The sequence below is a fragment of the Acipenser ruthenus genome, unplaced genomic scaffold (genome assembly GCF_902713425.1).
Source record: "Acipenser ruthenus unplaced genomic scaffold, fAciRut3.2 maternal haplotype, whole genome shotgun sequence".
Lineage (NCBI taxonomy): Eukaryota > Metazoa > Chordata > Actinopteri > Acipenseriformes > Acipenseridae > Acipenser > Acipenser ruthenus.
Genome location: NW_026708218.1, coordinates 24772 through 52710, shown reverse-complemented (window position 1 = coordinate 52710; position 27939 = coordinate 24772). Strand labels below are relative to the sequence as shown.

Below are 27939 nucleotides of genomic sequence, written 5' to 3'. Positions count from 1 at the left end.
AAATCCTAAAAGGTATAGACAATGTCGACCCAGGGGACTTTTTTGACCTAAAAAAAATAAACCAGGGGTCACAAATGGAGATTAGATAAAGGGGCATTCAGAACAGAAAATAGGAGGCACTTTTTTACACAGAGAATTGTGAGGGTCTGGAACCAACTCCCCAGTAATGTTGTTGAAGCTGACACCCTGGGATCCTTCAAGAAGCTGCTTGATGAGATTCTGGGATCAATAAGCTACTAACAACCAAACGAGCAAGATGGGCCGAATGGGGCCTCCTCTCGTTTGGAAACTTTCTTATGTTCTTAACAGTAACACAAAAAAACAAAATGTGTGCTTGCAACAGGGTTTTGACATCACATCCTGTGCTTTAGGTCACACCACTTTTTGCTGGCGACATTTTCAACATGTTTGTTTAGCTGTTGTGTCTTCTCTTTAGAAACCACCCCATACTGGAGAAAGTGCTACATGAGCTGTATGTACCCTAAAACCAGCTTAGCTGTTACAGCAATATCCTTTTACCTGGAATTAATAATATTAACAATAATAATAAATCAAATATGACAAATAAACAATATTGTGTTTTCACCCATTTATTTAATCATCACTTCCAAAATAATTAACAAGTTTAATATACAGCTCTGCAGTGTTGAATGGAGCATCTTCAATAGAAACACTACAAGAAACTTCATAAATTCAACGGCAAGCGTTTCCACTAGAAGTCTTTGTCAAGGCATTTGATCAGACTTCTCGTGGAAACGTTTGTCATTGAGTTTATGAAGCCTCTCTCTCTCTGTCAGTGTCTCCAATCGCCACGGCCACTGTATGCCTCATTAATTACTCTATTATCGTTATTAATTATCTAATTATCTCTAAGAAGCCGAATCGGATGCCTCCGAGCTGTCCTTCAGGTCTGTGCTCTCCGTCGTCTCGCTCGCGTCCTTGCTGTCCCCTCCGCTGTCCTCCTGACCCCCCTGTTTCCCAGGGTGCACTGCTCCGGCACCTCCCCCGCACTTGTCGTCACGGCAACAATCCCCCCCACCCCCCGCCCCGCCCAGGTGGTTTGATCTGCGCGGGTCCCCTCCCACCGCGGTCTCCGTCTGAGCAGAGCGGACCCCAGCGCTGAGACTCTCCTTCTCTTCTGGGGGCTTTTGTAGCTAACACAAGGTTCGAGAGAGGAGGGGGAGAGAGGGAGGGGGGAGAGAGGGAGTGGGGAGAGAGGGAGTGAGAGGGAGGGGGGGAGAGAGGGAGTGAGAGGGAGGGGGGGAGAGAGGGAGGGGGGAGAGCAGACAGGTTCGACGTTAGGGTTGTATTTCTACCTCTTGACCTCTATCTGTATCTTCGATAAGGGTACACACACACACACACACTCAAACACAGCCCCTCAACCCACCACTAGAGATCTCTCTCTTTATCCCTCTCTCTCACCCCCCTCCCTCTGAGCCCTCTCAGCCCCGCCCCTCTCATCCCCGCCCCTCCCTCTGAGCCCTGCCCCTTTCAGCCTGGCTCCTCCCTCTGAGCCCTCTCAGCCCAGCCCCTCCCTCTCAGCCCTCTCAGCCCCGCCCCGCCCGCTGAGCCCCGCCCCTCCCTCGTACCTCGTCTGCCAGCACTGCCAGGTCTCTCTTCATGGCGAAGGCATCCTCACCGTCAGCATAGTACTTGGGCTCCACCTCGCTGATCCTGAGAAACAGAGAGACAGGGAGAGAGATAAATAAGAGAGAGAGAAATAACACACACACACACACAGAGATAACAGACACAGAGAGAAATGACACACAGAGACAGAGAAATAAGACACAGAGAGAGAGAGAGAGAGAGATAACTAACACACTTTACTTGCTGATTGTGTGCCCAGTAGAAGTATAAACACACACACAGTATGTGCATAGATATAAATGCTGGGACAAACATTCATGGTCGGATATTCGGTCAGGATTTAGATAGTCGTTCATTTTCAAAACGTTATCAAAGCCATTCTATGTAACGCTGTACTGAAGTTGAAAAATATCCCAGAAGGCTTCACCTTTACCCTTGTGAGGTTACTGCACAACAAAGAATTCAATACAGCAGTTAAATCTTGTGTGCATTTCAAGTCAAAACAAAGCAGACGACGCATTTGCTGTGTTTGTTGTTTTTTTTTTAAAATAATCGCCCGCCCTTGTTGTGTCTTCGCAATAAACAAAGTGGCCACGTTTTCATAAAGTGATAACGTTAGTTTTATTTATTTATTTTTGCTTTTGAATACAAATGTTGGTTTGGATATTCGTCTCAGCACTAATAGAAATATTATTCTTTCATCGCACTTACTGGAATTTCAGCGTGTTGGAGTACAGGTGTAGAGCAGCCCGGTTACTGAAAACAAAATTAAAAAAAGAGAAAGAAATAAAAATTAAACTTCGAAGGTTCCGACCAGCTGATTGATCTCAGAACTTTGTCAAGTCGGGTCTTAAAGGATCCCAGTGATTCAGCATCAACATGACTAGGTAACCCATTCCATCCCCTCACCACTCTCTGTGTGAAGAAGAGTCTCCTTCAACAACATGACTAGGTAACCCATTATATCCCCTCATCACTCTCTGTGTGAAGAAGAGTCTCCTTCAACAACATGACTAGATAATCCATTCCATCCCCTCACCACTCTCTGTGTGAAGAAGAGTCTCCTTCAACAACATGACTAGGTAACCCATTCCATCCCCTCACCACTCTCTGTGTGAAGAAGAGTCTCCTTCAACAACATGACTAGGTAACCCATTCCATCCCCTCACCACTCTCTGTGTGAAGAAGAGTCTCCTTCAACAACATGACTAGGTAACCCATTCCATCCCCTCACCACTCTCTGTGTGAAGAAGAGTCTCCTTCAACAACATGACTAGGTAACCCATTATATCCCCTCATCACTCTCTGTGTGAAGAAGAGTCTCCTTCAACAACATGACTAGATAATCCATTCCATCCCCTCACCACTCTCTGTGTGAAGAAGAGTCTCCTTCAACAACATGACTAGGTAACCCATTCCATCCCCTCACCGCTCTCTGTGTGAAGAAGAGTCTCCTTCAACAACATGACTAGGTAACCCATTCCATCCCCTCACCACTCTCTGTGTGAAGAAGAGTCTCCTTCAACAACATGACTAGGTAACCCATTCCATCCCCTCACCACTCTCTGTGTGAAGAAGAGTCTCCTTCAACAACATGACTAGGTAACCCATTCCATCCCCTCACCGCTCTCTGTGTGAAGAAGAGTCTCCTTCAACAACATGACTAGGTAACCCATTCCATCCCCTCACCACTCTCTGTGTGAAGAAGAGTCTCCTTCAACAACATGACTAGGTAACCCATTCCATCCCCTCACCACTCTCTGTGTGAAGAAGAGTCTCCTTCAACAACATGACTAGGTAACCCATTCCATCCCCTCACCGCTCTCTGTGTGAAGAAGAGTCTCCTTCAACAACATGACTAGGTAACCCATTCCATCCCCTCACCACGCTCTGTGTGAAGAAGAGTCTCCTTCAACAACATGACTAGGTAACCCATTCCATCCCCTCACCGCTCTCTGTGTGAAGAAGAGTCTCCTTCAACAACATGACTAGGTAACCCATTCCATCCCCTCACCGCTCTCTGTGTGAAGAAGAGTCTCCTTCAACAACATGACTAGGTAACCCATTCCATCCCCTCACCACTCTCTGTGTGACTCGGTTTCCTCTGGGTTTGGTTCTGGAGGAGAGTCTGGGTTCGGTTCTGGTTCTGGAGGAGGGCTGGTTCTCTTACCTCTTGCGCACATGCAGAGACACGTATTTTGCGTTGAAGTTCTCCATCATGGCGCGGGATGCCTGGTCCATCAGCTTCTGAGCCAAACCCAGACGTCTGTGGGAGCGCTTCACAGCCTGGGAACGAAGAGTTAACAGCGAGTGTGAGTGAGTACACTGCCCTCTCCCTCTCCCTAGCAATGCAGCCATGGCCATAAGTTTTGCATCACCTTGAATTTTAGGATTGAGACAGAATTCAAACATTTTTTACACACACATATATATATAATTTTAGATATTTTATTTAACATCATGTAATCAAAGAGAAACTACAAAATGATATTGCAAAAGCCATAATAGTGGTACAATAGTTCATGTTGGATTACGAAATGTCACATTTTTCAATTTTTGTCAGTTAAGTATATGGAAAACTCCAAAGCGGTGTGCAATTCAGCATGTTAAGGTCACATTATTCAGCAGGTTTCATTCGACTTTATGAAGCAAAATGAGTTCCTTCTCAGGGCGAGGCAAAACCTTTAGCCAGAGCTGTTCAGTACAATCAGGGGAGGAGAGGCGGAGGAGAGGAAAGGAAGGAACAGAGGGGAGGGGAAGAGAGAAGAGGAGGAGAGGAGAGGGGAGATGGGAGAGAAGAGAAAGGAAGAGGAGGAGAGGGAAGGAGAAGGGAGGAGAGGAGCCAGGAGAGGGGAGGGGAGGAGAGAAGGGAGAAGAGGAGGAGGAGAGGGGAGGAGAAGGAGAGGACAGAAGGGGGAAGAGGAGGAGAGGAGAGAAGGGAAGAGAGGGGAGGGGAGGAGAGAAGAGAAAGGAAGAGAGAGGAGGGGAGGAGAGAAGAGAAAGGAAGTGAGGGGAGGAAAGGAAAGAAAGGAAGACAGGGGATGGGAGGAGAGAAGGGAGAAGAGGAGGAGAGGGGAGATGGGAGAGAAGAGAAAGGGAGAGGGAAGGAGAAGGGAGGAGAGGAGACAGGAGAGAGGGGAGGGGAGGAGAGAAGGGAGAAGAGGAGGAGGAGAGGGGAGGAGATGGGAGAGAAGAGAAAGGAAGGAGGAGAGGGAAGGAGAAGGGAGGAGAGGAGACAGGAGAGAGAAAGGAAGAGAAAGGAAGAGAGGGGAAGAGACAGAAGAGGGGAGGGGAGGAGAGAAGGGAGAAGAGGAGGAGAGGAGCAAAGGGAGAAGAGAAGGGAAGAGAGGGGAGGGGAGGAGAGAAGGGAGAAGAGAAGGAGAGGAGAGAAGGGAGAAGAGGAGGGAAGAGAGGGGAGGGGAGGAGAGGCTCACCAGGGATGTGATGTGACCGTGTGGGACATCATCAGGGTCCTCCTCCCTGGAAAATAAACACAGGATCTCAGAGAGAGAGAGAGAGAGACAGACGCTGGAACGAGGGGTGCAATCTATGTGACACCCCACAATCTCAAACCCAAACCACCGTCATTAACGTTACCACTCAAAACATTTTGAAACAACAACAACAACAATATTACTAACGACCAAAGTCGTTGTATTTATCTTGCTCTTAATTGTACTATTACTTGTACTGTGATTCTTGAAATGTATTTTTTGTTTACGACTGTAAGTCGCCCTGGATAAGGGAGTCTGCTAAGAAATAAATAATAATAATAATAATAATAATAATAATAATAATAATATATACAGAAAATCATTTCTATATTGGGTTATCAACTGTGAGAACAATCACATCGGGTGCTTTTCTTTAACCAAACCTGTTCTTGGATTTTAATTTTTAATTCTTTTGATATAAATCCATTTTTATATGCCTTTTATTTTTTGTATTATTGAAGTGAGCGTAAAAGTGCTTAAAACGTCCTGTGTCCTGCGGCCGACATGTGAACCGGGCTACACTCTCCGCGGACCGTTTGCCCCTTTTAAAATCTTTCAATTATTCTTCAAGAATACAAAAAACAAACCAACAAAAACCTCTCTCCCGTTTCTGGAGTGCTGACTACCCACGTCACAGGAAGTACACAACAGGACAGCTAAGCTGTTTTCCTGTCAAATCAAAAAACTAAAACAAAACTAAAACACACGTTTTTAAACAACTATCTAAAAGGCTTCACGCAATACCTTTTGATTACAATTGATTTTACAGTACTAGCCAGGTGCAGGTGACAATTAACTAATTAATAATAATAATAATAATAATTAAATAACAATTCAACAAATAAATAAATACACGTTTTTGGCAGGGAGGATATTAACCCCCTCCCTGCTGTGTTACAATATATATATATATATATATTTTTTCAAATCATTATTATTATTATTTTTTTATCAGTTATTGCTTATACTTACATTTTAGCCAAGACATAGCCTACTATTTTTCCATTTTCATCTTCAGCGATGTAGGAAAGCTGAAAAAGAGAAAGAAGGGAGAGAGAGGAGGAGGAGGAGGAGGAGGAGGAGGAGGAGGAGGAGGAGGAGGAGAGAGAGAGAGGAGTTATGAGCTTACTGGTCAGGCTGTAACCATTTCACTGTGTCCGTGAGTCAGGATGCTTTCTGACATGATGTATGGTATCGTAATAGAAGCCTGCATCGTTTGTGTTGCAAGACCACAGCACAGCGCATTGCAGTTAAAGAACTACAGCTCCCAGCATCCCTCACTGTTGCTGCAGGAGGAGGCATGCTGGGAACTGCAGTCTCAGCCGGGGCTGCAGACTCACTGTGTGTTGGTGAATCGCGATGCTATCAGGACACAAGACCACTGGCACAGCTCACTGTGGTTCACCGAGTGGTCTGCATATCTATCACTGTTATGAAGCCTTGGCACGCCTGCGTCACTGCAGCTGTCATTATTTCCTGTCGCTGATCGATCACAGTTCAGTTACACATTCATTGGTCGATCAATAGTTATTCTTGCGTTTTCAATCACTTTTGGTGGCACCCATTTGTTTGAAAAAAAAAAATCTGGTTCTATATCAGGGGTCTCCAACTCTGGTCCTGAGCGCTCCCCTATCTAGCAGGTTTTATAGGTGTCTTAAGAACATAAGAAAGTTTACAAACGAGAGGCCATTCAGCCCATCTTGCTCGTTTGGTTGTTAGTAGCTTATTGATCCCAGAATCTCATCAAGCAGCTTCTTGAAGGATCCCAGGGTGTCGGCTTCAACAACATTACTGGGGAGTTGGTTCCAGATCCTCACAATTCTCTGTGTAAAAAAGTGCCTCCTATTTTCTGTTCTGAACGCCCCTTTATCTAATCTCCATTTGTGACCCCTGGTTTCTTTTTTCAGGTCGAAAAAGTCCCCTGGGTCGACATTGTCAATACCTTTTAGGATTCTGAATGCTAGAATCAGATCGCCGTGTAGTCTTTGTTCAAAACATAACAAACTCAATAGTTCTTGACATCATTAGTGGCTAAAGACCTGGAACACCTGTTAATCTTGACTAATTAAGCCAATAACGCATGAAAATGTGTGTTTTTAGTGTGATTGTAATTGCAACAGCATCACTGTAACAAATTCTGATTGCACAAAAACAGCAGTGCGATTTGAGCCAGGCCACGCTCAGTGTCGGAGTCACTGGAAGCAAGCCCCAGCTCTGCGTGGGTCAGCGCTGCCACGTCATTACCTGAGGCCAGGACAGCCCGTGGTAAAAGTAATATTTCATCTGGTAGTTCTCTGGCAGGCACAGCAGGTTACAGTGCTGCATGTTCATGAGATCATCCGGCTGAGAGAGAGAGAGAGAGAGAGAGAGAGAGAGAGAGATGACATCACAGTGGAATCAGACTCCTGTTGCACAGCAGTGTCACTCATTCCAGGTTTTACTGCTACCAGCTTGATCAGCCCCCAGTGTGTCTAGCTAACAAGTTCAGGTGTGTCTTATTATTAAACTCCTAGTGAAACCAGCAACGTGAGTGAGCCAGTCTCATTTCCATCCCTGCATTGTAACTGCAGTTTAATATCACTAGACTGGACTGGACTGGAATTACATTGTAACTGCAGTTTAATATCACTAGACTGGACTGGAATTACATTGTAACTGCAGTTTAATATCACTAGACTAGACTGGAATTACATTGTAACTGCAGTTTAATATCACTAGACTGGACTGGAATTACATTGTAACTGCAGTTTAATATCACTAGACTGGACTGGAATTACATTGTAACTGCAGTTTAATATCACTAGACTGGACTGGACTGGAATTACATTGTAACTGCAGTTTAATATCACTAGACTGGACTGGAATTACATTGTAACTGCAGTTTAATATCACTAGACTAGACTGGACTGGAATTACATTGTAACTGCAGTTTAATATCACTAGACTGGACTGGAATTACATTGTAACTGCAGTTTAATATCACTAGACTAGACTGGAATTACATTGTAACTGCAGTTTAATATCACTAGACTAGACTGGAATTACATTGTAACTGCAGTTTAATATCACTAGACTGGACTGGAATTACATTGTAACTGCAGTTTAATATCACTAGACTGGACTGGACTGGAATTACATTGTAACTGCAGTTTAATATCACTAGACTGGACTGGAATTACATTGTAACTGCAGTTTAATATCACTAGACTGGACTGGAATTACATTGTAACTGCAGTTTAATATCACTAGACTGGACTGGAATTACATTGTAACTGCAGTTTAATATCACTAGACTGGACTGGAATTACATTGTAACTGCAGTTTAATATCACTAGACTGGACTGGACTGGAATTACATTGTAACTGCAGTTTAATATCACTAGACTGGACTGGAATTACATTGTAACTGCAGTTTAATATCACTAGACTGGACTGGAATTACATTGTAACTGCAGTTTAATATCACTAGACTGGACTGGAATTACATTGTAACTGCAGTTTAATATCACTAGACTGGACTGGACTGGAATTACATTGTAACTGCAGTTTAATATCACTAGACTGGACTGGAATTACATTGTAACTGCAGTTTAATATCACTAGACTGGACTGGAATTACATTGTAACTGCAGTTTAATATCACTAGACTAGACTAGACTGGAATTACATTGTAACTGCAGTTTAATATCACTAGACTGGACTGGAATTACATTGTAACTGCAGTTTAATATCACTAGACTGGACTGGACTGGAATTACATTGTAACTGCAGTTTAATATCACTAGACTGGACTGGAATTACATTGTAACTGCAGTTTAATATCACTAGACTGGACTGGAATTACATTGTAACTGCAGTTTAATATCACTAGACTGGACTGGACTGGAATTACATTGTAACTGCAGTTTAATATCACTAGACTGGACTGGAATTACATTGTAACTGCAGTTTAATATCACTAGACTGGACTGGAATTACATTGTAACTGCAGTTTAATATCACTAGACTGGACTGGAATTACATTGTAACTGCAGTTTAATATCACTAGACTGGACTGGAATTACATTGTAACTGCAGTTTAATATCACTAGACTGGACTGGACTGGAATTACATTGTAACTGCAGTTTAATATCACTAGACTAGACTGGAATTACATTGTAACTGCAGTTTAATATCACTAGACTGGACTGGAATTACATTGTAACTGCAGTTTAATATCACTAGACTGGACTGGACTGGAATTACATTGTAACTGCAGTTTAATATCACTAGACTGGACTGGAATTACATTGTAACTGCAGTTTAATATCACTAGACTGGACTGGAATTACATTGTAACTACAGTTTAATATCACTAGACTAGACTGGACTGGAATTACATTGTAACTGCAGTTTAATATCACTAGACTAGACTGGAATTACATTGTAACTGCAGTTTAATATCACTAGACTGGACTGGAATTACATTGTAACTGCAGTTTAATATCACTAGACTGGACTGGAATTACATTGTAACTGCAGTTTAATATCACTAGACTGGACTGGAATTACATTGTAACTGCAGTTTAATATCACTAGACTGGACTGGAATTACATTGTAACTGCAGTTTAATATCACTAGACTGGACTGGACTGGAATTACATTGTAACTGCAGTTTAATATCACTAGACTGGACTGGAATTACATTGTAACTGCAGTTTAATATCACTAGACTGGACTGGACTGGAATTACATTGTAACTGCAGTTTAATATCACTAGACTAGACTGGAATTACATTGTAACTGCAGTTTAATATCACTAGACTGGACTGGAATTACATTGTAACTGCAGTTTAATATCACTAGACTGGACTGGAATTACATTGTAACTGCAGTTTAATATCACTAGACTGGACTGGACTGGAATTACATTGTAACTGCAGTTTAATATAACTAGACTGGACTGGAATTACATTGTAACTGCAGTTTAATATCACTAGACTGGACTGGAATTACATTGTAACTGCAGTTTAATATCACTAGACTGGACTGGAATTACATTGTAACTGCAGTTTAATATCACTAGACTGGACTGGAATTACATTGTAACTGCAGTTTAATATCACTAGACTGGACTGGACTGGAATTACATTGTAACTGCAGTTTAATATCACTAGACTGGACTGGAATTACATTGTAACTGCAGTTTAATATCACTAGACTGGACTGGAATTACATTGTAACTGCAGTTTAATATCACTAGACTGGACTGGAATTACATTGTAACTGCAGTTTAATATCACTAGACTGGACTGGACTGGAATTACATTGTAACTGCAGTTTAATATCACTAGACTGGACTGGACTGGAATTACATTGTAACTGCAGTTTAATATCACTAGACTGGACTGGAATTACATTGTAACTGCAGTTTAATATCACTAGACTGGACTGGACTGGAATTACATTGTAACTGCAGTTTAATATCACTAGACTGGACTGGACTGGAATTACATTGTAACTGCAGTTTAATATCACTAGACTGGACTGGAATTACATTGTAACTGCAGTTTAATATCACTAGACTGGACTGGACTGGAATTACATTGTAACTGCAGTTTAATATCACTAGACTGGACTGGAATTACATTGTAACTGCAGTTTAATATCACTAGACTGGACTGGACTGGAATTACATTGTAACTGCAGTTTAATATCACTAGACTGGACTGGAATTACATTGTAACTGCAGTTTAATATCACTAGACTGGACTGGAATTACATTGTAACTGCAGTTTAATATCACTAGACTGGACTGGAATTACATTGTAACTGCAGTTTAATATCACTAGACTGGACTGGAATTACATTGTAACTGCAGTTTAATATCACTAGACTGGACTGGACTGGAATTACATTGTAACTGCAGTTTAATATCACTAGACTGGACTGGACTGGAATTACATTGTAACTGCAGTTTAATATCACTAGACTGGACTGGAATTACATTGTAACTGCAGTTTAATATCACTAGACTGGACTGGAATTACATTGTAACTGCAGTTTAATATCACTAGACTGGACTGGACTGGAATTACATTGTAACTGCAGTTTAATATCACTAGACTGGACTGGAATTACATTGTAACTGCAGTTTAATATCACTAGACTGGACTGGACTGGAATTACATTGTAACTGCAGTTTAATATCACTAGACTGGACTGGACTGGAATTACATTGTAACTGCAGTTTAATATCACTAGACTGGACTGGAATTACATTGTAACTGCAGTTTAATATCACTAGACTGGACTGGAATTACATTGTAACTGCAGTTTAATATCACTAGACTGGACTGGAATTACATTGTAACTGCAGTTTAATATCACTAGACTGGACTGGAATTACATTGTAACTGCAGTTTAATATCACTAGACTAGACTGGAATTACATTGTAACTGCAGTTTAATATCACTAGACTGGACTGGAATTACATTGTAACTGCAGTTTAATATCACTAGACTGGACTGGAATTACATTGTAACTGCAGTTTAATATCACTAGACTGGACTGGAATTACATTGTAACTGCAGTTTAATATCACTAGACTAGACTGGACTGGAATTACATTGTAACTGCAGTTTAATATCACTAGACTGGACTGGAATTACATTGTAACTGCAGTTTAATATCACTAGACTGGACTGGAATTACATTGTAACTGCAGTTTAATATCACTAGACTGGACTGGAATTACATTGTAACTGCAGTTTAATATCACTAGACTAGACTGGAATTACATTGTAACTGCAGTTTAATATCACTAGACTAGACTGGAATTACATTGTAACTGCAGGCCGGCGTCCAATGACTTTATCCCGAGGCTTTTGGGCCTTCCCTTCATGGCAATAGTTATAAAGGTTTCAGCCACCCCACATTAAATAAAAACCGTGCCGCCGAAATAAAACACACTAAACGAACCTTTTTTACAACACAAATACGTCGTTATTCATAATTAAAACTAAAAATAAAAACTATTAAAACAATTACAAACAATAATAAATACACCGCTGACTTACTCTCGCGTTTCGGATATTCATCTTCTTCTGTTCTTCGGTTTTAAATCACAATTGAACGCGGTTTATTGTCAATTTTTTTTTTAATTAAAAATGCTAGTCGATGATTTTATAACAGCTATCAACAAACCATGTGGAAGCGCAGACGAACCTAACCGTGCCGGCCCTCTGCTCCAATCAGAACCCAGTATCCGCCTTCTCTTTACGCATTGACCAATCAAGTAGCTGACTGACAGGTCGATGCGCCATTCGGGATTGAGCTGAAACGTGATTGACTCGTCGTGTAACCAATGAAGAGGCAGTCTGTCATCCCCCCCCCCCCTGTTGGTTGTAAACGCACACCATAGACTTGCAGAGGCAGGCTAGATAATACGCCATAGATATAGGTTTGTATATTTTTTGATGGGCTAGACTAGAGAACTATTATTATTTTATAAAAACAATTACATTGATATTCTCATTTAAATTAGACATATTATTTAAAATAACCATTTCTAAATATTATATATATATATATATATATATATATATATATATATATATATATATATATCCTTTAAATAATTTAAGCAACTTAAATTGTAATAATAATAATAATAATAATAATAATAATAATAATAATAATAATAATAATAATAATCCAAAATAAACAACACAGTATTTCTTATAGAGATATATTTATGTACTTTGTTCACCTTTCCTGTTTCTTTAAAAAAAGGAGCGTTTTTGTTTTTTAGATTCTAGTCGTGTGTGTATTGCAGGTCTAGGTTTTGCAGAAGGCAGAGTGTGGATTTTGTTGGTGATACAAGTACAGTCCTGATGATTGTAACCTTGAGCAATTTAATGACGTTCCTTTCTATGGAATCGACGCTAAATTAACTAGCCAACTAGGAAAGCAAAACTTCAAACCTTCAAATAAAGTCAAACTCCGAAAAAACAAAGGCGTGAATCAAACTAATGCAGCAGTGTGGAGTAGTGGTTAGGGCTCTGGACTCTTGACCGGAGGGTCGTGGGTTCAATCCCAGGTGGGGGACACTGCTGCTGTACCCTTGAGCAAGGTACTTTACCTAGATTGCTCCAGTAAAAACCCAACTGTATAAACGGGGAATTGTATGTAAAAAATAATGTGATCTCTTGTAACAATTGTAAGTCGCCCTAGATAAGGGCGTCTGCTAAGAAATAAATAATGATAATGCAACTCTGGACTTCCACAGAGAAGGTCTCCGATTCCCAACACATGAGGTAAACGGCATTGCTGTAGAAAGGTACACATTACTATAAAGAACATTTTTTAAAAATCGTTACGTTTCAAACTAGTTATGCTCTTACATTATCAGGCAACTAACCCGATATATTGTTTCAGGTCTGCCGATAGTCGTGACTTTATTTCAATCACCGAAACAAATACATTGTATCACATTTACACAGCAGTTAACTCGTGTACAGCTGTGTGTGATACACGCACACGCACACGTTGTACAGTCCTCGTGAAAATACATAATTATTCCTAGTAAAGCTGTATTTTCTATTGTTTTCAATACATAAGTCAAGGTGCAGAAATGCTCGCAAATGCTCCCCTCGATGCTCGCAAGATATAGATCCCGCGTATTGCCAAAAATATTTGGATGTAACCCAATACGAACGTATCGTGACGTCTATCACAGTGTTTTATAAAGAAATCGAGCCTCCCTCCATTCCCCCTCCGGCTACCGTACCTCAAACAAACCGATAATTAAACAAAAAAGGAAAGGAATTCTAGCACACGAGTGACAGACGCGTCTCTTCTTCAATGCTTAATCGCTTCCCTAATTATCCCCAGCCGTTGCCAGGTAACCAAGTTCCTGACGCCCCGCCCTCCCGCCGTCCCTCCCTCCCGGAATGCCTATCAGAACGCGTATATGCAAATTAGACAGGTGAGTTCGGAGACAGGTGAGCCGAAGCGTATTCGAGTCTTGGTTTATTATGAGTTGGCGTACTGTCTAAAACGTCGGCTTACGTTCTCGTTTTTAAATAATAATAATAATAATAATAATAATAATAATAATAATAATAATAATAATAATAATGTAGGTGTTATTAAACAAAACAAAAAAAAATGGATACTCTTGTATTTCAGTTAGTTAAAAGAATAATTAAAAAAAAACACGACAAGCGAGTTTTAAATTAGCTTAAGAGGCCGCAAGACAGATTCTAGCTACATTTTACTGAATACATATATTTAATTTTTTAATTATGGAAACGTTTACATCCACACTACAAATCGGGAAGGAAAGCTACTCGGGGTTGCTGCGTTGCAGGATCTTTGAATGGACGAAACTGAGCATCAGAAACGAAGAAAAATCGGGTAACGTTACACTGAAATTATTATTATTATTATTATTATTAGCTTCAATCGCGATACCTCTGATCACTGTTTGTAACAATTATAGAAATACGTTTTTTAATTCCAATGTGTCTGTCTGTCTGTCTGTCTGTCTGTCTGTCTGTCTGTCTGTCTGTCTGTCTGTCTGTCTGTCTGTCTGTCTGTCTGTCTGTCTGTCTGTCTGTCATTGAAGATCATTTAGGGCAGCAGTGTGGAGTAGCGGTCAGGGCTCTGGACTCTTGACCGGAGGGTTGTGGGTTCAATCCCAGGTGGGGGGACACTGCTGCTGTACCCTTGAGCAAGGAACTTTACCTAGATTGCTCCAGTAAAAACCCAACTGTATAAATGGGGAATTGTATGTAAAAATAATGTGATCTCTTGTAAGTCGCCCTGGATATGGGCGTCTGCTAAGAAATAAATAATAATAATATAGTTAGCATACTGTGGTCCCGTTCCACCAGCCTCACCCCACTGTAGCCGCCCTATGCTTGTGCTACCATTGCCCCTCAGTGTAATACAGAACCGCATTGATGCATTGCCTTTGTAGTCTGTCTGCCTATCTGTGTGTCTGCATTGCCATTGAAGGGTGTCATTAGCACACAATGGTCCCATTCTCCTAGCCTCGTAGCATTGCAGCTGCCCAATGCTTATTCTCCCATTGTCCCTCAGTGCAATACACAACCATTGTCCGTGTCTGTCTCTGCAGACGGAAGATGATTTGATGAAGGAAACGTCCTGTGTATTGCGACCGTTCTTTTCACACCAAGCGCGGCTGCAGAGGTGTCAGCGTCCGGCGAATTCTGACGCCGTTAAATTGCCTTTATCACAATCACATCTGATTTTTACAGATTTCGTGATACAGTACTGTGTGTTTTGCAGCTGTTAAATTTAAAAAAAGCGTGTAAAATCGTTCTTGCTCGTGTTGGGTTTGAACAGGGTGATGATATACTGTATAAATGGGTAATTGTATGTAAAAAATAATGAGATATCTTGTAACAATTGTAAGTCGCCATGGATAAGGGCGTCTGCTAAGAAATAAATAATAATAATAATAATAATAATAATAATAATAATAATAATAATAATAATATGGACATATTAACTGATATAGGGTAGCAGTGTAGAGTAGGGCAGCAGTGTGGAGTAGTGGTTAGGGCTCTGGACTCTTGACCGGAGGGTCGTGGGTTCAATCCCAGGTGGGGGGACACTGCTGCTGTACCCTTGAGCAAGGTACTTTACCTAGATTGCTCCAGTAAAAACCCAACTGTATAAATGGGGAATTGTATGTAAAAAATAATGTGATATCTTGTAACAATTGTAAGTCGCCCTGGATAAGGGCGTCTGCTAAGAAATAAATAATAATAATAATAATAATAATAATAATAATAATAATATACATGTTTAGAATAGGTGTTCAGATGTAAGGAGATATTTCTGCGTTCATCTTGAGAGTCATTCAGGGGAAAACCCGTATCCTGCTTTGCAAGTTGATACGGGAACTGTAGGATTTTGACGTCATTAAAAACTCCATGAACACGGTTTCGATCTTAACATCAGGTAATCAAAGAAACTACAAAATCGCAAAGGTCTTCCGGAAACAGTAGTACAGTATTTCATGTTAGATTTGAAATTAGTGTCCGTTTTTTGTTAAGCGTATGGCAAACGCCAAAGCGATGTGTAATTCAGTATGTCAACGGAACATTATTCATTCGACTTTATAAAGCAAAAATGTGTTCATTCTATCGGGTGATGCAAAACTTCTGACCAGAGCTGTACAGAGAAATACAACTCTAAGAGGTGAGAGTTTAAAAGCTTGGAACACGCTTAGAACACTTAGAAAACGATTAGAACACGATTGGAACACGCTTAGAACACTTAGAAAACGATTAGAACACTTAGACAACGCTTAGAACGCGATTAGAACACATTTGGAACTTCGTTATCAGAAAGATACTGTGCATTGTAAAGCACAGAGAGGTCTGGTAAAGCATAGGGAAGCATTGTAAAGCACAGAGAGGTCTGGTAAAGCATAGGGAAGCATTGTAAAGCACAGAGAGGTCTGGTAAAGCATAGGGAAGCATTGTAAAGCACAGAGAGGTCTGGTAAAGCATAGGGAAGCATTGTAAAGCACAGAGAGGTCTGGTACAGCATAGGGAAGCATTGTAAAGCGCAGAGAGGTATGTGAAGCTGTTCTGAAATGGGAGTCTAATTCCTATCCCTGGTTCATTAACTCTCTCTCTCTCCCTCTCCCTCTCTCTCTTTCTCTCTCTGCAGCATGTGTGGAGAGGGTGCCGGTGGAGGAGATCGTGGGGGTGCAGGCAGGGAGGCTGGAGCTGCTGCCCAAGAAAAGGGTTGAGGAATCAGAGACAGAGTTCACCGGTGAGTGAGACCGGGAGTACAGCCATTGTGTGTGTGTGTGTGTGTGTGTGTGTTTGATCCATTCCTGGTTTCACTCTGAGTTGAATATTAAAACACACCGGGGAGTGTGGAGTAGTGGTTAGGGCTCTGACTCTTGACCGGAGGGTTGTGGGTTCAATCCCAGGTGGGGGGACGCTGCTGCTGTACCCTTGAGCAAGGTACTTTACCTAGATTGCTCCAGTAAAAAACCCAACTGTATAAATGGGTAACTGTATGTAAAAATAATGTGATATCTTGTAACAATTGTAAGTCGCCCTGGATAAGGGCGTCTGCTAAGAAATAAATAATAATAATAATAATAATAATCATCAAACCTGGAAGGGGTGAAACTGCTACTCCATGGAAGTCTTATTGCCATCCCTGGTGTGTGTGCTGTTAGTGCCGTGTTCTAAGTGTGTTGCGTGTGTGTGTTTCCCCGCAGTGCTGTATGTGAGGCGTGTGCGCGGTGGTCAGCGCTGGTCTCTCGGACACACCGTGTTCTCCGCGCCGGACCCGGAGCTGAGAGACCGCTGGGTGCAGAGCCTGAGACACAGCACTGAGAAATACAGTAAGGATAAGACAATACAATACACTATACAATAGACATGTGACGTAAAATCCACTGCAGTACAATCCAATCTCTCTCCTGCAGGCGAGGAGCGGCCCAAGAATCTGCTGGTTTTCATCAACCCGTTCGGGGGTCGCCAGCGAGGTCGCGAGGTCTACTGGACCCAGATTGCACCCCTGTTTGAGCTGGCGGGGGTCAGAGCCCACATACTGGGTGAGACACCCACCTGGTTTCACCCAAAAACCCTTCCCTGTACCTCAACATTATTATTATTATTATTATTATTATTATTATTATTATTATTATTAATCAGTCATTTAGCAGACACTTTAGCAGGACTTAGAGGTGAACTATGCTTCATCAACAACTGCTGCTGCACTTCAAATAGAAGTTCGTTTGTTTGACGTCTCATCCGAAGGACGGAGCACAAGGAGGTGAAGTGACTTGCTCAGGGTCTCACACACACACACAGGGAGTCAGCGGCTGAGCCGGGATTTGAACCTCCTGGGATCAAGCCCCTTTCTTTAACCACTGGACCGACCAAACCTCGCCCCCAAACCATTTTGTAATCTTTGTATACTGTGGCAGAGTACGGGCAGGATGGGTGTTGATATGCAAATAAGTCATTCCTGTTCACCTGCAGGGGGCGCATCAACCTCGGCCTCCATCTCGACCTCCTGCCTGTCACTCGGATATGCGACAGATTACTGTTTTATTAATTCATTTTACTTTTACATTATCCCTGTAGAAACCGAAAGAGCGAATCATGCCAGAGATTACATACTGAAGTCGGATCTTACTGGGTTTGATGGGTAGGTACCAAACGCTGGTCTGCTTGACCCGGTCTCTTCTAGTTTCAATAACACTGATGAAGGCACTACAGCCCAAACGCTGGTCTGCTTGACTCGGTCTCTTCTAGTTTCAATAACACTGATGAAGGCACTGGAGCCCAAACGCTGGTCTGCTTGACTCGGTCTCTTCTAGTTTCAATAACACTGATGAAGGCGCTGGAGCCCAAACGCTGGTCTGCTTGACTCGGTCTCTTCTAGTTTCAATAACACTGATGAAGGCACTAGAGCCCAAACGCTGGTCTGCTTGACTCGGTCTCTTCTAGTTTCAATAACACTGATGAAGGCACTAGAGCCCAAACGCTGGTCTGCTTGACTCGGTCTCTTCTAGTTTCAATAACACTGATGAAGACACTAGAGCCCAAACGCTGGTCTGCTTGACTCGGTCTCTTCTAGTTTTTGACTTATTTTTGATTCGTTTATGTTTCTGCTCCAGGCTGGTGTGTGTGGGCGGGGATGGAATGTTCAGCGAGCTGATGCACGGCCTGATTGGTCGAACGCAGCGGGAGGCGGGGATTTCGGAACATGACCCTGAGGCGACCCTGCAGAGCTCCTCTCTCAGAATTGGAATCATTCCAGCAGGTCGGGGTGCCAGTCCGCACACCTTACGATAATGTCTTCATATTCGCTGTATGCTGCGTTCTATGATTATTTTTTTTTTGTGGGTCTCCAGGCTCGACAGACTGTGTGTGTTTTGCCACTGTGGGAGTGAACGATCCCATCACCTCTGCACTGCACATCATTATTGGTAAGCACCTTATTTCAGAGGGCTGGATCGCATCAATATCAGGGTCTAGTGCTGTATATTATAAAGACATTTCAGAGGGCTGGATCACATCAATATCAGGGTCTAGTGCTGTATATTATAAAGACATTTCAGAGGGCTGGATCGCATCAATATCAGGGTCTAGTGCTGTATATTATAAAGACAATTCAGAGGGCTGGATCGCATCAATATCAGGGTCTAGTGCTATATATTATAAAGACATTTCAGAGGGCTGGATCGCATCAATATCAGGGTCTAGTGCTATATATTATAAAGACATTTCAGAGGGCTGGATCCCATCAATATCAGGGTCTAGTGCTGTATATTATAAAGACATTTCAGAGGGCTGGATCGCATCAATATCAGGGTCTAGTGCTGTATATTATAAAGACATTTCAGAGGGCTGGATCGCATCAATATCAGGGTCTAGTGCTGTATATTATAAAGACAATTCAGAGGGCTGGATCGCATCAATATCAGGGTCTAGTGCTATATATTATAAAGACATTTCAGAGGGCTGGATCGCATCAATATCAGGGTCTAGTGCTATATATTATAAAGACATTTCAGAGGGCTGGATCCCATCAATATCAGGGTCTAGTGCTGTATATTATAAAGACATTTCAGAGGGCTGGATCGCATCAATATCAGGGTCTAGTGCTGTATATTATAAAGACATTTCAGAGGGCTGGATCGCATCAATATCAGGGTCTAGTGCTGTATATTATAAAGACATTTCAGAGGGCTGGATCTCATCAATATCAGGGTCTAGTGCTGTATATTATAAAGACATTTCAGAGGGCTGGATCACATCAATATCAGGGTCTAGTGCTGTATATTATAAAGACATTTCAGAGGGCTGGATCACATCAATATCAGGGTCTAGTGCTATATATTATAAAGACATTTCAGAGGGCTGGATTGCATCAATATCAGGGTCTAGTGCTATATATTATAAAGACATTTCAGAGGGCTGGATCGCATCAATATCAGGGTCTAGTGCTATATATTATAAAGACATTTCAGAGGGCTGGATCGCATCAATATCAGGGTCTAGTGCTATATATTATAAAGACATTTCAGAGGGCTGGATCGCATCAATATCAGGGTCTAGTGCTGTATATTATAAAGACATTTCAGAGGGCTGGATCGCATCAATATCAGGGTCTAGTGCTGTATATTATAAAGACATTTCAGAGGGCTGGATCTCATCAATATCAGGGTCTAGTGCTGTATATTATAAAGACATTTCAGAGGGCTGGATCACATCAATATCAGGGTCTAGTGCTGTATATTATAAAGACATTTCAGAGGGCTGGATCACATCAATATCAGGGTCTAGTGCTATATATTATAAAGACATTTCAGAGGGCTGGATTGCATCAATATCAGGGTCTAGTGCTATATATTATAAAGACATTTCAGAGGGCTGGATCGCATCAATATCAGGGTCTAGTGCTATATATTATAAAGACATTTCAGAGGGCTGGATCGCATCAATATCAGGGTCTAGTGCTATATATTATAAAGACATTTCAGAGGGCTGGATCGCATCAATATCAGGGTCTAGTGCTGTATATTAAAGACATTTCAGAGGGCTGGATCGCATCAATATCAGGGTCTAGTGCTGTATATTATAAAGACATTTCAGAGGGCTGGATCGCATCAATATCAGGGTCTAGTGCTATATATTATAAAGACATTTCAGAGGGCTGGATCGCATCAATATCAAATTCTACTGTCATTTTATAACTTTATCTCTTTGTCTGTATGTTTGTTTGGTTGCTAGGAGACAGCCAGCCCCTGGACGTGTGTTCCGTGCATCACAGGAAGCGGCTGCTGAAATACTCAGTCTCATTGGTTGGTTACGGTTTCTTTGGAGACGTGTTGTCAGACAGCGACAGGCACAGGTGGATGGGACCAATCAGATACGACTACTCAGGTGAGAGAAGGGGATAGGGGGGAGGGGAGGGGGAGGAGGAGGGGGGGGGGGGGAGGGAGGTTAGGAGTATGGTTAAGTAGATTTGAAAAGTTATGCAGTAGTATGCAATTTGGTTATGTACCTGTGTGTGTGGGGGTGTGTTTAGAAAGTAACCCCCGTGCGTGCTCCTGTGTCTCCCTGCAGGTTTAAAGATGTTTCTGAGCAATCGCAGTTATAAAGGCACCGTGCGCTTCCAGCTGGCTGAGTCACAGAGTTCGAACCCGCGCGACAACACACGCTGCAGAAGCGGGTAAAAGAACAGGGCATCCCCAAACAGGGCACCCCCAAATAGGGCACCTTGACTCAGTCTCTAGTTTCAATAACACTGATGAAGGCTCTGGAGCCCAAACGCTGGTCTGCTTGACTCGGTCTCTTCTAGTTTCAATAACACTGATGAAGGCACTGGAGCCCAAACGCTGGTCTGCTTGACTCGGTCTCTTCTAGTTTCAATAACACTGATGAAGGCACTAGAGCCCAAACGCTGGTCTGCTTGACTCGGTCTCTTCTAGTTTCAATAACACTGATGAAGGCACTGGAGCCCAAACGCTGGTCTGCTTGACTCGGTCTCTTCTAGTTTCAATAACACTGATGAAGGCACTGGAGCCCAAACGCTGGTCTGCTTGACTCGGTCTCTTCTAGTTTCAATAACACTGATGAAGGCACTGGAGCCCAAACGCTGGTCTGCTTGACTCAGTCTCTTCTAGTTTCAATAACACTGATAGATGAAATGGGAGACCTTTGAGGTCTTGAAAGTTTGTGATTAATTATTGTTTAGTTTAGTTGACATCGCCTTCTCTTTGTCTAATAACACTGATGAAACTCTCCCCCTCCCCCTCCCCCTCCCCCTCCCCCCCTCCTCCCCCTCTCCCCCTCCCCTCCTCCTCCCCCTCTCCCCCTCCCCTCCTCCTCCCCCTCTCCCCCTCCTCCCCCTCTCCCCCTCGCCCCCCTCTCCCCCTCTCCCCCTCGCCCCCCCCTCTCCCCCTTCCCCTCTCAGGTGTATGGTTTGCTCCGAGTCGACAGACAGACTCTGTGGGTTCGGCAGTCTGGTGGGTTCGGCATTTCATTCTCTATCCAGAGCCAGTCTGAGTGAGTCCCAGGGTAAGAGATCTTATAATAATAAAAATAATAATAATAATAATAATAATAATAATAATAATAATAATAATAATAGTCTTAGTATTTCATGTCAGATTTCGAAACGTCATTGAAAACTCCAAAGCTGTGTGTAATTCAATATGTTAACGTCACATGATTCAGCAGCTTTCATTCCACTTTATGAAGCAAAACGTGTTCATTCTGTGTGGGAATGCAAAACCTTTAGCCAGCGCTGTATATGCACCCTGACAGACAGAGCTAGCCTGAGTTCTACTGTGTATGCACCCTCACTCACACGCACCCTCTCCTCAGTCTCATCCTGTTCAGTGTCGCTCCCTGGGGAGTGGAGGTCAGTGTCCGGCTCATTCAAGGCAGTCAACCTGACCTGCATGTCCAGCGCTTGTCCCAAGAGTCCCGGCGGACTGTCGCCAAGTGCCCACCTCGCAGACGGAACCGCTGACCTCATCCTGGTTCGGGACTGCGGGAGAGCAGAGTTCCTCAAACACCTGAGCAGACACACCAACAACAAGGACCAGGTGAGAGGAGAGGGGGGAAAGGGGAAGAGAGGAGAGAGGAGACAGAGGGGGGGAGAGGAGAGGAGAGGGGAGAGGAGAGGGGAGAGAGGGGAAAGGGGAAGAGAGGAGACAGAGGGGGGGGGGGAGGAGAGGAGAGGGGAGAGGAGACAGAGGGGGAGAGGAGAGGAGGGGAGAGGAGAGGAGAGGAGGGGAGAGACAGGAGGGGAGAGAGGAGAGGAGAGGAGAGAGTGGAGACAGAGGGGGAGAGGAGAGGAGAGGGGAGAGGAGGGGAGAGGAGACAGAGGGGGGAGAGGAGAGGGGAGAGGAGACAGAGGGGGAGAGGAGAGGAGGGGAGAGACAGGAGGGGAGAGAGGAGAGGAGAGGAGAGAGTGGAGACAGAGGGGGAGAGGAGAGGAGAGGGGAGAGGAGACAGAGGGGGAGAGGAGAGGAGAGGAGAGTAGGGGAGGGGAGAGGAGACAGAGGGGGGAGAGGAGAGGAGGGGAGAGACAGGAGGGGAGAGAGGAGAGGAGAGTAGAGAGTGGAGACAGAGGGGGAGAGGAGAGGAGAGGGGAGACAGAGGGGAGAGAGGAGGGGAGAGACAGGAGGGGAGAGGAGAGAGGGGAGAGGGTAGAGTAGAGGAGAGGAGAGATAGAGGAGAGAGAGAGAGGAGAGAAGAGAGGAGAAGGGAGGAGAGGGTAGAGAGAGGAGAGAGTTCTGAGCCCCAGGACTGGGTGCAGCAGCAGCAGGGCTAGTGAGTTTGTAACCCTGCTCAAACTCCTGGCTCCTGATCATTTCAATATTAATAATAATAATACTAGACTTCATTGAGGGGAGCTCTGAACCCCAGGACTGGGTGCAGCAGCAGCAGCAGCAGCAGCAGGGCTAGTGTGAGTTTCTAACCCTGCTCAAACTCCTGGCTCCTGATCATTTCAATATTAATAATAATAATAGACTTCATTGAGGGGAGCTCTGAACCCCAGGACTGGGTGCAGCAGCAGCAGCAGGGCTAGTGTGAGTTTCTAACCCTGCTCAAACTCCTGGCTCCTGATCATTGCAATATTAATAATAATAATAATAATAATAATAATAATAATAATAATAATAATATTAGACTCCCTCTCCTCTCTCAGTTTGACCTGCCCTTTGTCGAGGTGTATCGAGTGACTGCGCTACATTTCTCCCCCGAAAATAATGAAGAAGAAGAAGAGAAGGATGAGAATGAAGGGATGGAGACAGAGGAAGAAACGGAGGGCAGCAAATGCAAGAAGAGCAGCTTCATGTCTGGGCTGTGCGGAGCGCCCCCTAGCCGCTCGAAGTGGAACTGCGACGGGGAGCTTGTAGCTCACACTGCCATCCATGCACGGTGAGTGTGACCTACAGCTACACACACACACACATAGTGAGCGTGACCTACAGCTACACATACACACACACACAGACACACACACACACACACAGAGCGTGACCTACAGCTACACACACACACACAGTGAGCGTGACCTACAGCTACACACACAGTGAGCGTGACCTACAGCTACACACACACACACACACACAGTGAGCGTGACCTACAGCTACACATACACACAGACACACACACACACACAGACACACACAGTGAGCGTGACCTACAGCTACACACACAGTGAGCGTGACCTACAGCTACACACACAGACACACACACAGACACACACACACACACACAGACACACACAGTGAGCGTGACCTACAGCTACACACAGTGAGCGTGACCTACAGCTACACATACACACACAGACACACACAGTGAGCATGACCTACAGCTACACACAGTGAGCGTGACCTACAGCTACACACACACACAGTGAGCGTGACCTACAGCTACACACACACACAGTGAGCGTGACCTACAGCTACACACACACACACACAGTGAGCGTGACCTACAGCTACACACACACACACACAGAGCACACACACACAGAGCACAACTAATTCAAACTGCAAACTGGTTTTGAATTATTATCACTGTCCCGGCTGTGCTGTTTCTGTGTGAATCAGATATGAGACAAACTTCCACTTACCTCGTGTTGCAGGGCCCTACCCAGCATGCACCAGTCCCCCTCAGCTCGTCCGATTGTGATGAAAATCGCTCAGGAACATCTTTACCTCACAGGCTAGTGAGGGGGGTGCATGGAGGCTGGCTCTCTTCAACCCAAAGTTATATTTCATAGCGAAGCATTTATTTAACTCCATTAAAGCACCAACTTATTTTGCAAGCTGTATGTATTTATTTATTTATTTATGTAAAAACTATATCGGAAATCAAAATAGTCAGTACAAGTTAAAATAAATATTACAAAACATAAGAAAGTTTACAAACGAGAGGAGGCCCCATTCAGCCCATCTTGCTCGTTTGGTTGTTAGTAGCTTATTGATCCCAGAATCTCATCAAGCAGCTTCTTGAAGGATCCCAGGGTGTCAGCTTCAACAACATTATCAGCCTGTCCCCCAAATGAAGACAACGACACTTTATAATTTCTTAAAGTAATGGTTTGAACGGGCGCGTCTGTTCTGGGTAAGGACAGGATGAGTAACTATTCTCTGGTTTCTTTCTCTCTCTCTCTCTAGGGTCCACTGCCAGTTGATCAGGCTCTTCGCTCGGGGAATTGAATCATCGCTTGGAAAGAGGAGAGGGTCTTGTCTGATGTATCATAAGTAAATCGGGACACTGCAAACACACAGACCAACTCCTGAACGTCTGGTACCCGGAAGCTGATTGATCTCAGAACTTTGTCAAGTCTGTTCTTAAAGGATCCCAGTGATTCAGCATCAACAACATGACTAGGTAACCCATTCCATCCCCTCACCACTCTCTGTGTGAAGAAGAGTCTCCTTCAACAACATGACTAGGTAACCCATTCCATCCCCTCACCACTCTCTGTGTGAAGAAGAGTCTCCTTCAGCAACATGACTAGGTAACCCATTCCATCCCCTCACCGCTCTCTGTGTGAAGAAGCGTCTCCTTCAACAACATGACTAGGTAACCCATTCCATCCCCTCACCGCTCTCTGTGTGAAGAAGAGTCTCCTTCAACAACATGACTAGGTAACCCATTCCATCCCCTCACCACTCTCTGTGTGAAGAAGAGTCTCCTTCAACAACATGACTAGGTAACCCATTCCATCCCCTCACCGCTCTCTGTGTGAAGAGTCTCCTTCAACAACATGACTAGGTAACCCATTCCATCCCCTCACCACTCTCTGTGTGAAGAAGAGTCTCCTTCAACAACATGACTAGGTAACCCATGGTAATATTAAGCTAAGGAGAAGAATCACAGTCTCATATGAGCCAGATTGCCCACGTAAAGTAATGGAAAGAATTTTTAAAAATGTTTTCAATGATAAAATGTATTTGTTATGTGTCCATGGTTTGTTACTGATATTAAAAAGCTCAACCACGAAGAATGACTCAATATTAAAGATCTAAGAAGATTTTAAAAATAAAAAAATAAAAAAAGTCCAGTCTGACGGAGGAGATCGAGGAAATGAAGTGAACGAGAAAGAAAGAAGGAAAGAAAGAGAAATTGCAAACTGTTTTGTTAAAAATGTTTAGAAATGTATTTATTTATGAAATGAGGGGACAGCTGGCTGGTAGCGTACAGAATCACTGACCGTTACTAACCTTTTAGAGCGCTGAGATTCAGCTTTTATTTAAAAAAAGAAAAACGATTTTCATAGTTTTAAAAGCACTTCAGGAGTTTTCTTTCTTACTGAAATTAAAACGTAATAAATTCCAGGATTGTTTTCTAGGTTGAGAAAAAAAAAAAAATCTTTACTGCCTGCCTGTCTGTCTGTCAAACTGAACAGGATTGTGGGGACCTGTCTGTCTGTCTGTCTGTCAAACTGAACAGGATCGTGGGGACATGTCTGTCTGTCTGTCTGTCAAACTGAACAGGATTGTGGGGACATGTCTGTCTGTCTGTCTGTCAAACTGAACAGGATCGTGGGGACCTGTCTGTCTGTCTGTCTGCTTGTCTGCTTGTGTGTCTGTCTGCTTGCCTGTCTGTCTGTCTGAACAGGATTGTGGGGACCTGTCTGTCTGTCTGTCTGTCTGCTTGTCTGCTTGTGTGTCTGTCTGCTTGCCTGTCTGTCTGTCTGTCTGTCTGAACAGGATTGTGGGGACCTGTCTGTCTGTCTGTCTGTCTGTCTGTCTGTCTGTCTGTCTGTCTGCTTGTCTGTCTGTCTGCTTGCATGTCTGTCTGTCTGTCTGTCTGTCTGAACAGGATTGTGGGGGATTACTGCAAAGTAGCATCTTTGTCTTAGGTCACAAAAAAAAACGATTTTAATTTTTAATTTTAATAAATTCTCTCTCTTTTCAGAAAAAGCTGCTTTTCAGTTTAATTCAGTCAGGATCTGATTTTCTGGTCACTTACACACATTCAAAATGATTTGCTAAAGAAAACAAACATGTCATTATTGTATCACTGGGACGACTTCTGAAATTTTCACCGCTCTGAACTTTTTTTAAAAGCATAGCCAAGTGTAGTAAAGCACTGTGAAACCACGGTAAAGCATAGTAAACCATTGAAAAAGCACCATAGATTCACAGCACAGGAAAAACATGGTGAGATTCAAAATGATTGTGAAAATATACCATGGGGAATTTTAATGAATGTTCAAAAATGCGACAATTTGAAGCCGAACATGAAAGACTGTGCCACTATGATGGCTTCCGGTAGCCTATTTTTGCGATATCATTTTGTAGTTTATTTGATGTTAAATAAAAAGATCTAAATGATGTTCTTTTTTTGTTTTTTAATGTTTGCATCCTAGAATATTCTAGGTGATACAAAACATTTTACACAGCTGTGCGTATTTATGAAATAGTATTTGATCTTCTTATGTGGCTAAAATATGCGACCGTAGCCCTTAACCAAAGTTATATTGCACTAGTGGTATTATCAGCAGCAGTAGAAGTGTTATTATTATTATTATTGTTATTATTATTATTTTGCTTTATTGAAATATCTGTCATGTTAAATAAAAGGCCAGTTTTAAGATTTTAAAATGTTGTGTAATCTGGGATATCACCTCCCCCTCCCTCTCCCTCTCCCTCTCTTATCCTCCTCTACCTCTTTCCCTTCTCCTCTCCCCCTCCCTCCTCCTCCTCCTCCTCCTCCCCCTCTCTCCCCCATCCCCCCCTCCTCCCTTCCTCCTCCCTCTTTCCCCTCTCCCCCCTTCCTCCCCATCCCCCTCTCCCCCCTTCCTACCCCCCTCCCTC

The 27939-nt window shown here is 43.1% G+C and overlaps 2 protein-coding genes across 4 annotated transcripts; one reads left to right on the top strand and one right to left on the bottom strand.

Moving 5' to 3' along the window:
* Nucleotides 1–574: 574 nt before the first annotated feature.
* LOC117401624 (N-alpha-acetyltransferase 10) lies at nt 575–12334 on the bottom strand. 2 transcript variants are annotated; one of them, XM_034002393.3, is made up of 8 exons: nt 12149–12334; nt 7332–7430; nt 6060–6118; nt 5028–5073; nt 3764–3879; nt 2305–2349; nt 1593–1677; nt 575–1154 (listed from the first exon to the last, which is right to left on the bottom strand). In XM_034002393.3, the coding sequence occupies exons 1-8, from the start codon at nt 12167–12169 to the stop codon at nt 870–872; spliced, it is 756 nt and encodes a 251-aa protein (XP_033858284.1). In that variant the 5' UTR covers nt 12170–12334; the 3' UTR covers nt 575–869. The 2 variants fall into 2 exon arrangements, with proteins under 2 accessions (XP_033858284.1, XP_033858285.1); XM_034002394.3 differs by having other exon boundaries at nt 575–1145.
* Nucleotides 12335–14106: 1772 nt separating this feature from the next.
* Nucleotides 14107–27726, top strand: LOC117401623 (ceramide kinase-like). Of its 2 annotated transcripts, XR_009323889.1 has the most exons (14): nt 14107–14489; nt 16782–16886; nt 17347–17472; nt 17557–17685; nt 18221–18284; nt 18757–18902; nt 18994–19068; nt 20876–21028; nt 21212–21317; nt 22062–22165; nt 22475–22698; nt 23808–24040; nt 25288–25829; nt 25892–27726. XR_009323889.1 is itself a non-coding variant. In XM_034002392.3 (13 exons), exons 1-13 carry the CDS (start codon nt 14378–14380, stop codon nt 25376–25378), a joined length of 1668 nt encoding a protein of 555 aa, XP_033858283.3. In that variant the 5' UTR covers nt 14107–14377; the 3' UTR covers nt 25379–27726. The 2 variants fall into 2 exon arrangements, 1 of the variants encoding a protein (XP_033858283.3); XM_034002392.3 differs by having other exon boundaries at nt 25288–27726.
* Nucleotides 27727–27939: the final 213 nt, after the last annotated feature.

What these genes read in the sequence shown, in the direction of transcription:
- LOC117401623 (XM_034002392.3), top strand. Translation starts at nt 14,378, where the DNA reads ATGGAAACGTTTACATCCACACTACAAATCGGGAAGGAAAGCTACTCG. An exon ending in ACACAGCACTGAGAAATACA is followed by an intron (nt 17,473 to 17,556) that starts GTAAGGATAAGA and finishes TCTCTCCTGCAG; the next exon opens with GCGAGGAGCGGCCCAAGAAT. An exon ending in AACACACGCTGCAGAAGCGG is followed by an intron (nt 21,318 to 22,061) that starts GTAAAAGAACAG and finishes TTCCCCTCTCAG; the next exon opens with GTGTATGGTTTGCTCCGAGT.
- LOC117401624 (XM_034002393.3), bottom strand. Translation starts at nt 12,169, where the DNA reads ATGAATATCCGAAACGCGAGA. An exon ending in GGCTATGTCTTGGCTAAAAT is followed by an intron (nt 5,074 to 6,059) that starts GTAAGTATAAGC and finishes TTTATTTTCCAG; the next exon opens with GGAGGAGGACCCTGATGATG. An exon ending in TCCAACACGCTGAAATTCCA is followed by an intron (nt 1,678 to 2,304) that starts GTAAGTGCGATG and finishes TCTGTTTCTCAG; the next exon opens with GATCAGCGAGGTGGAGCCCA.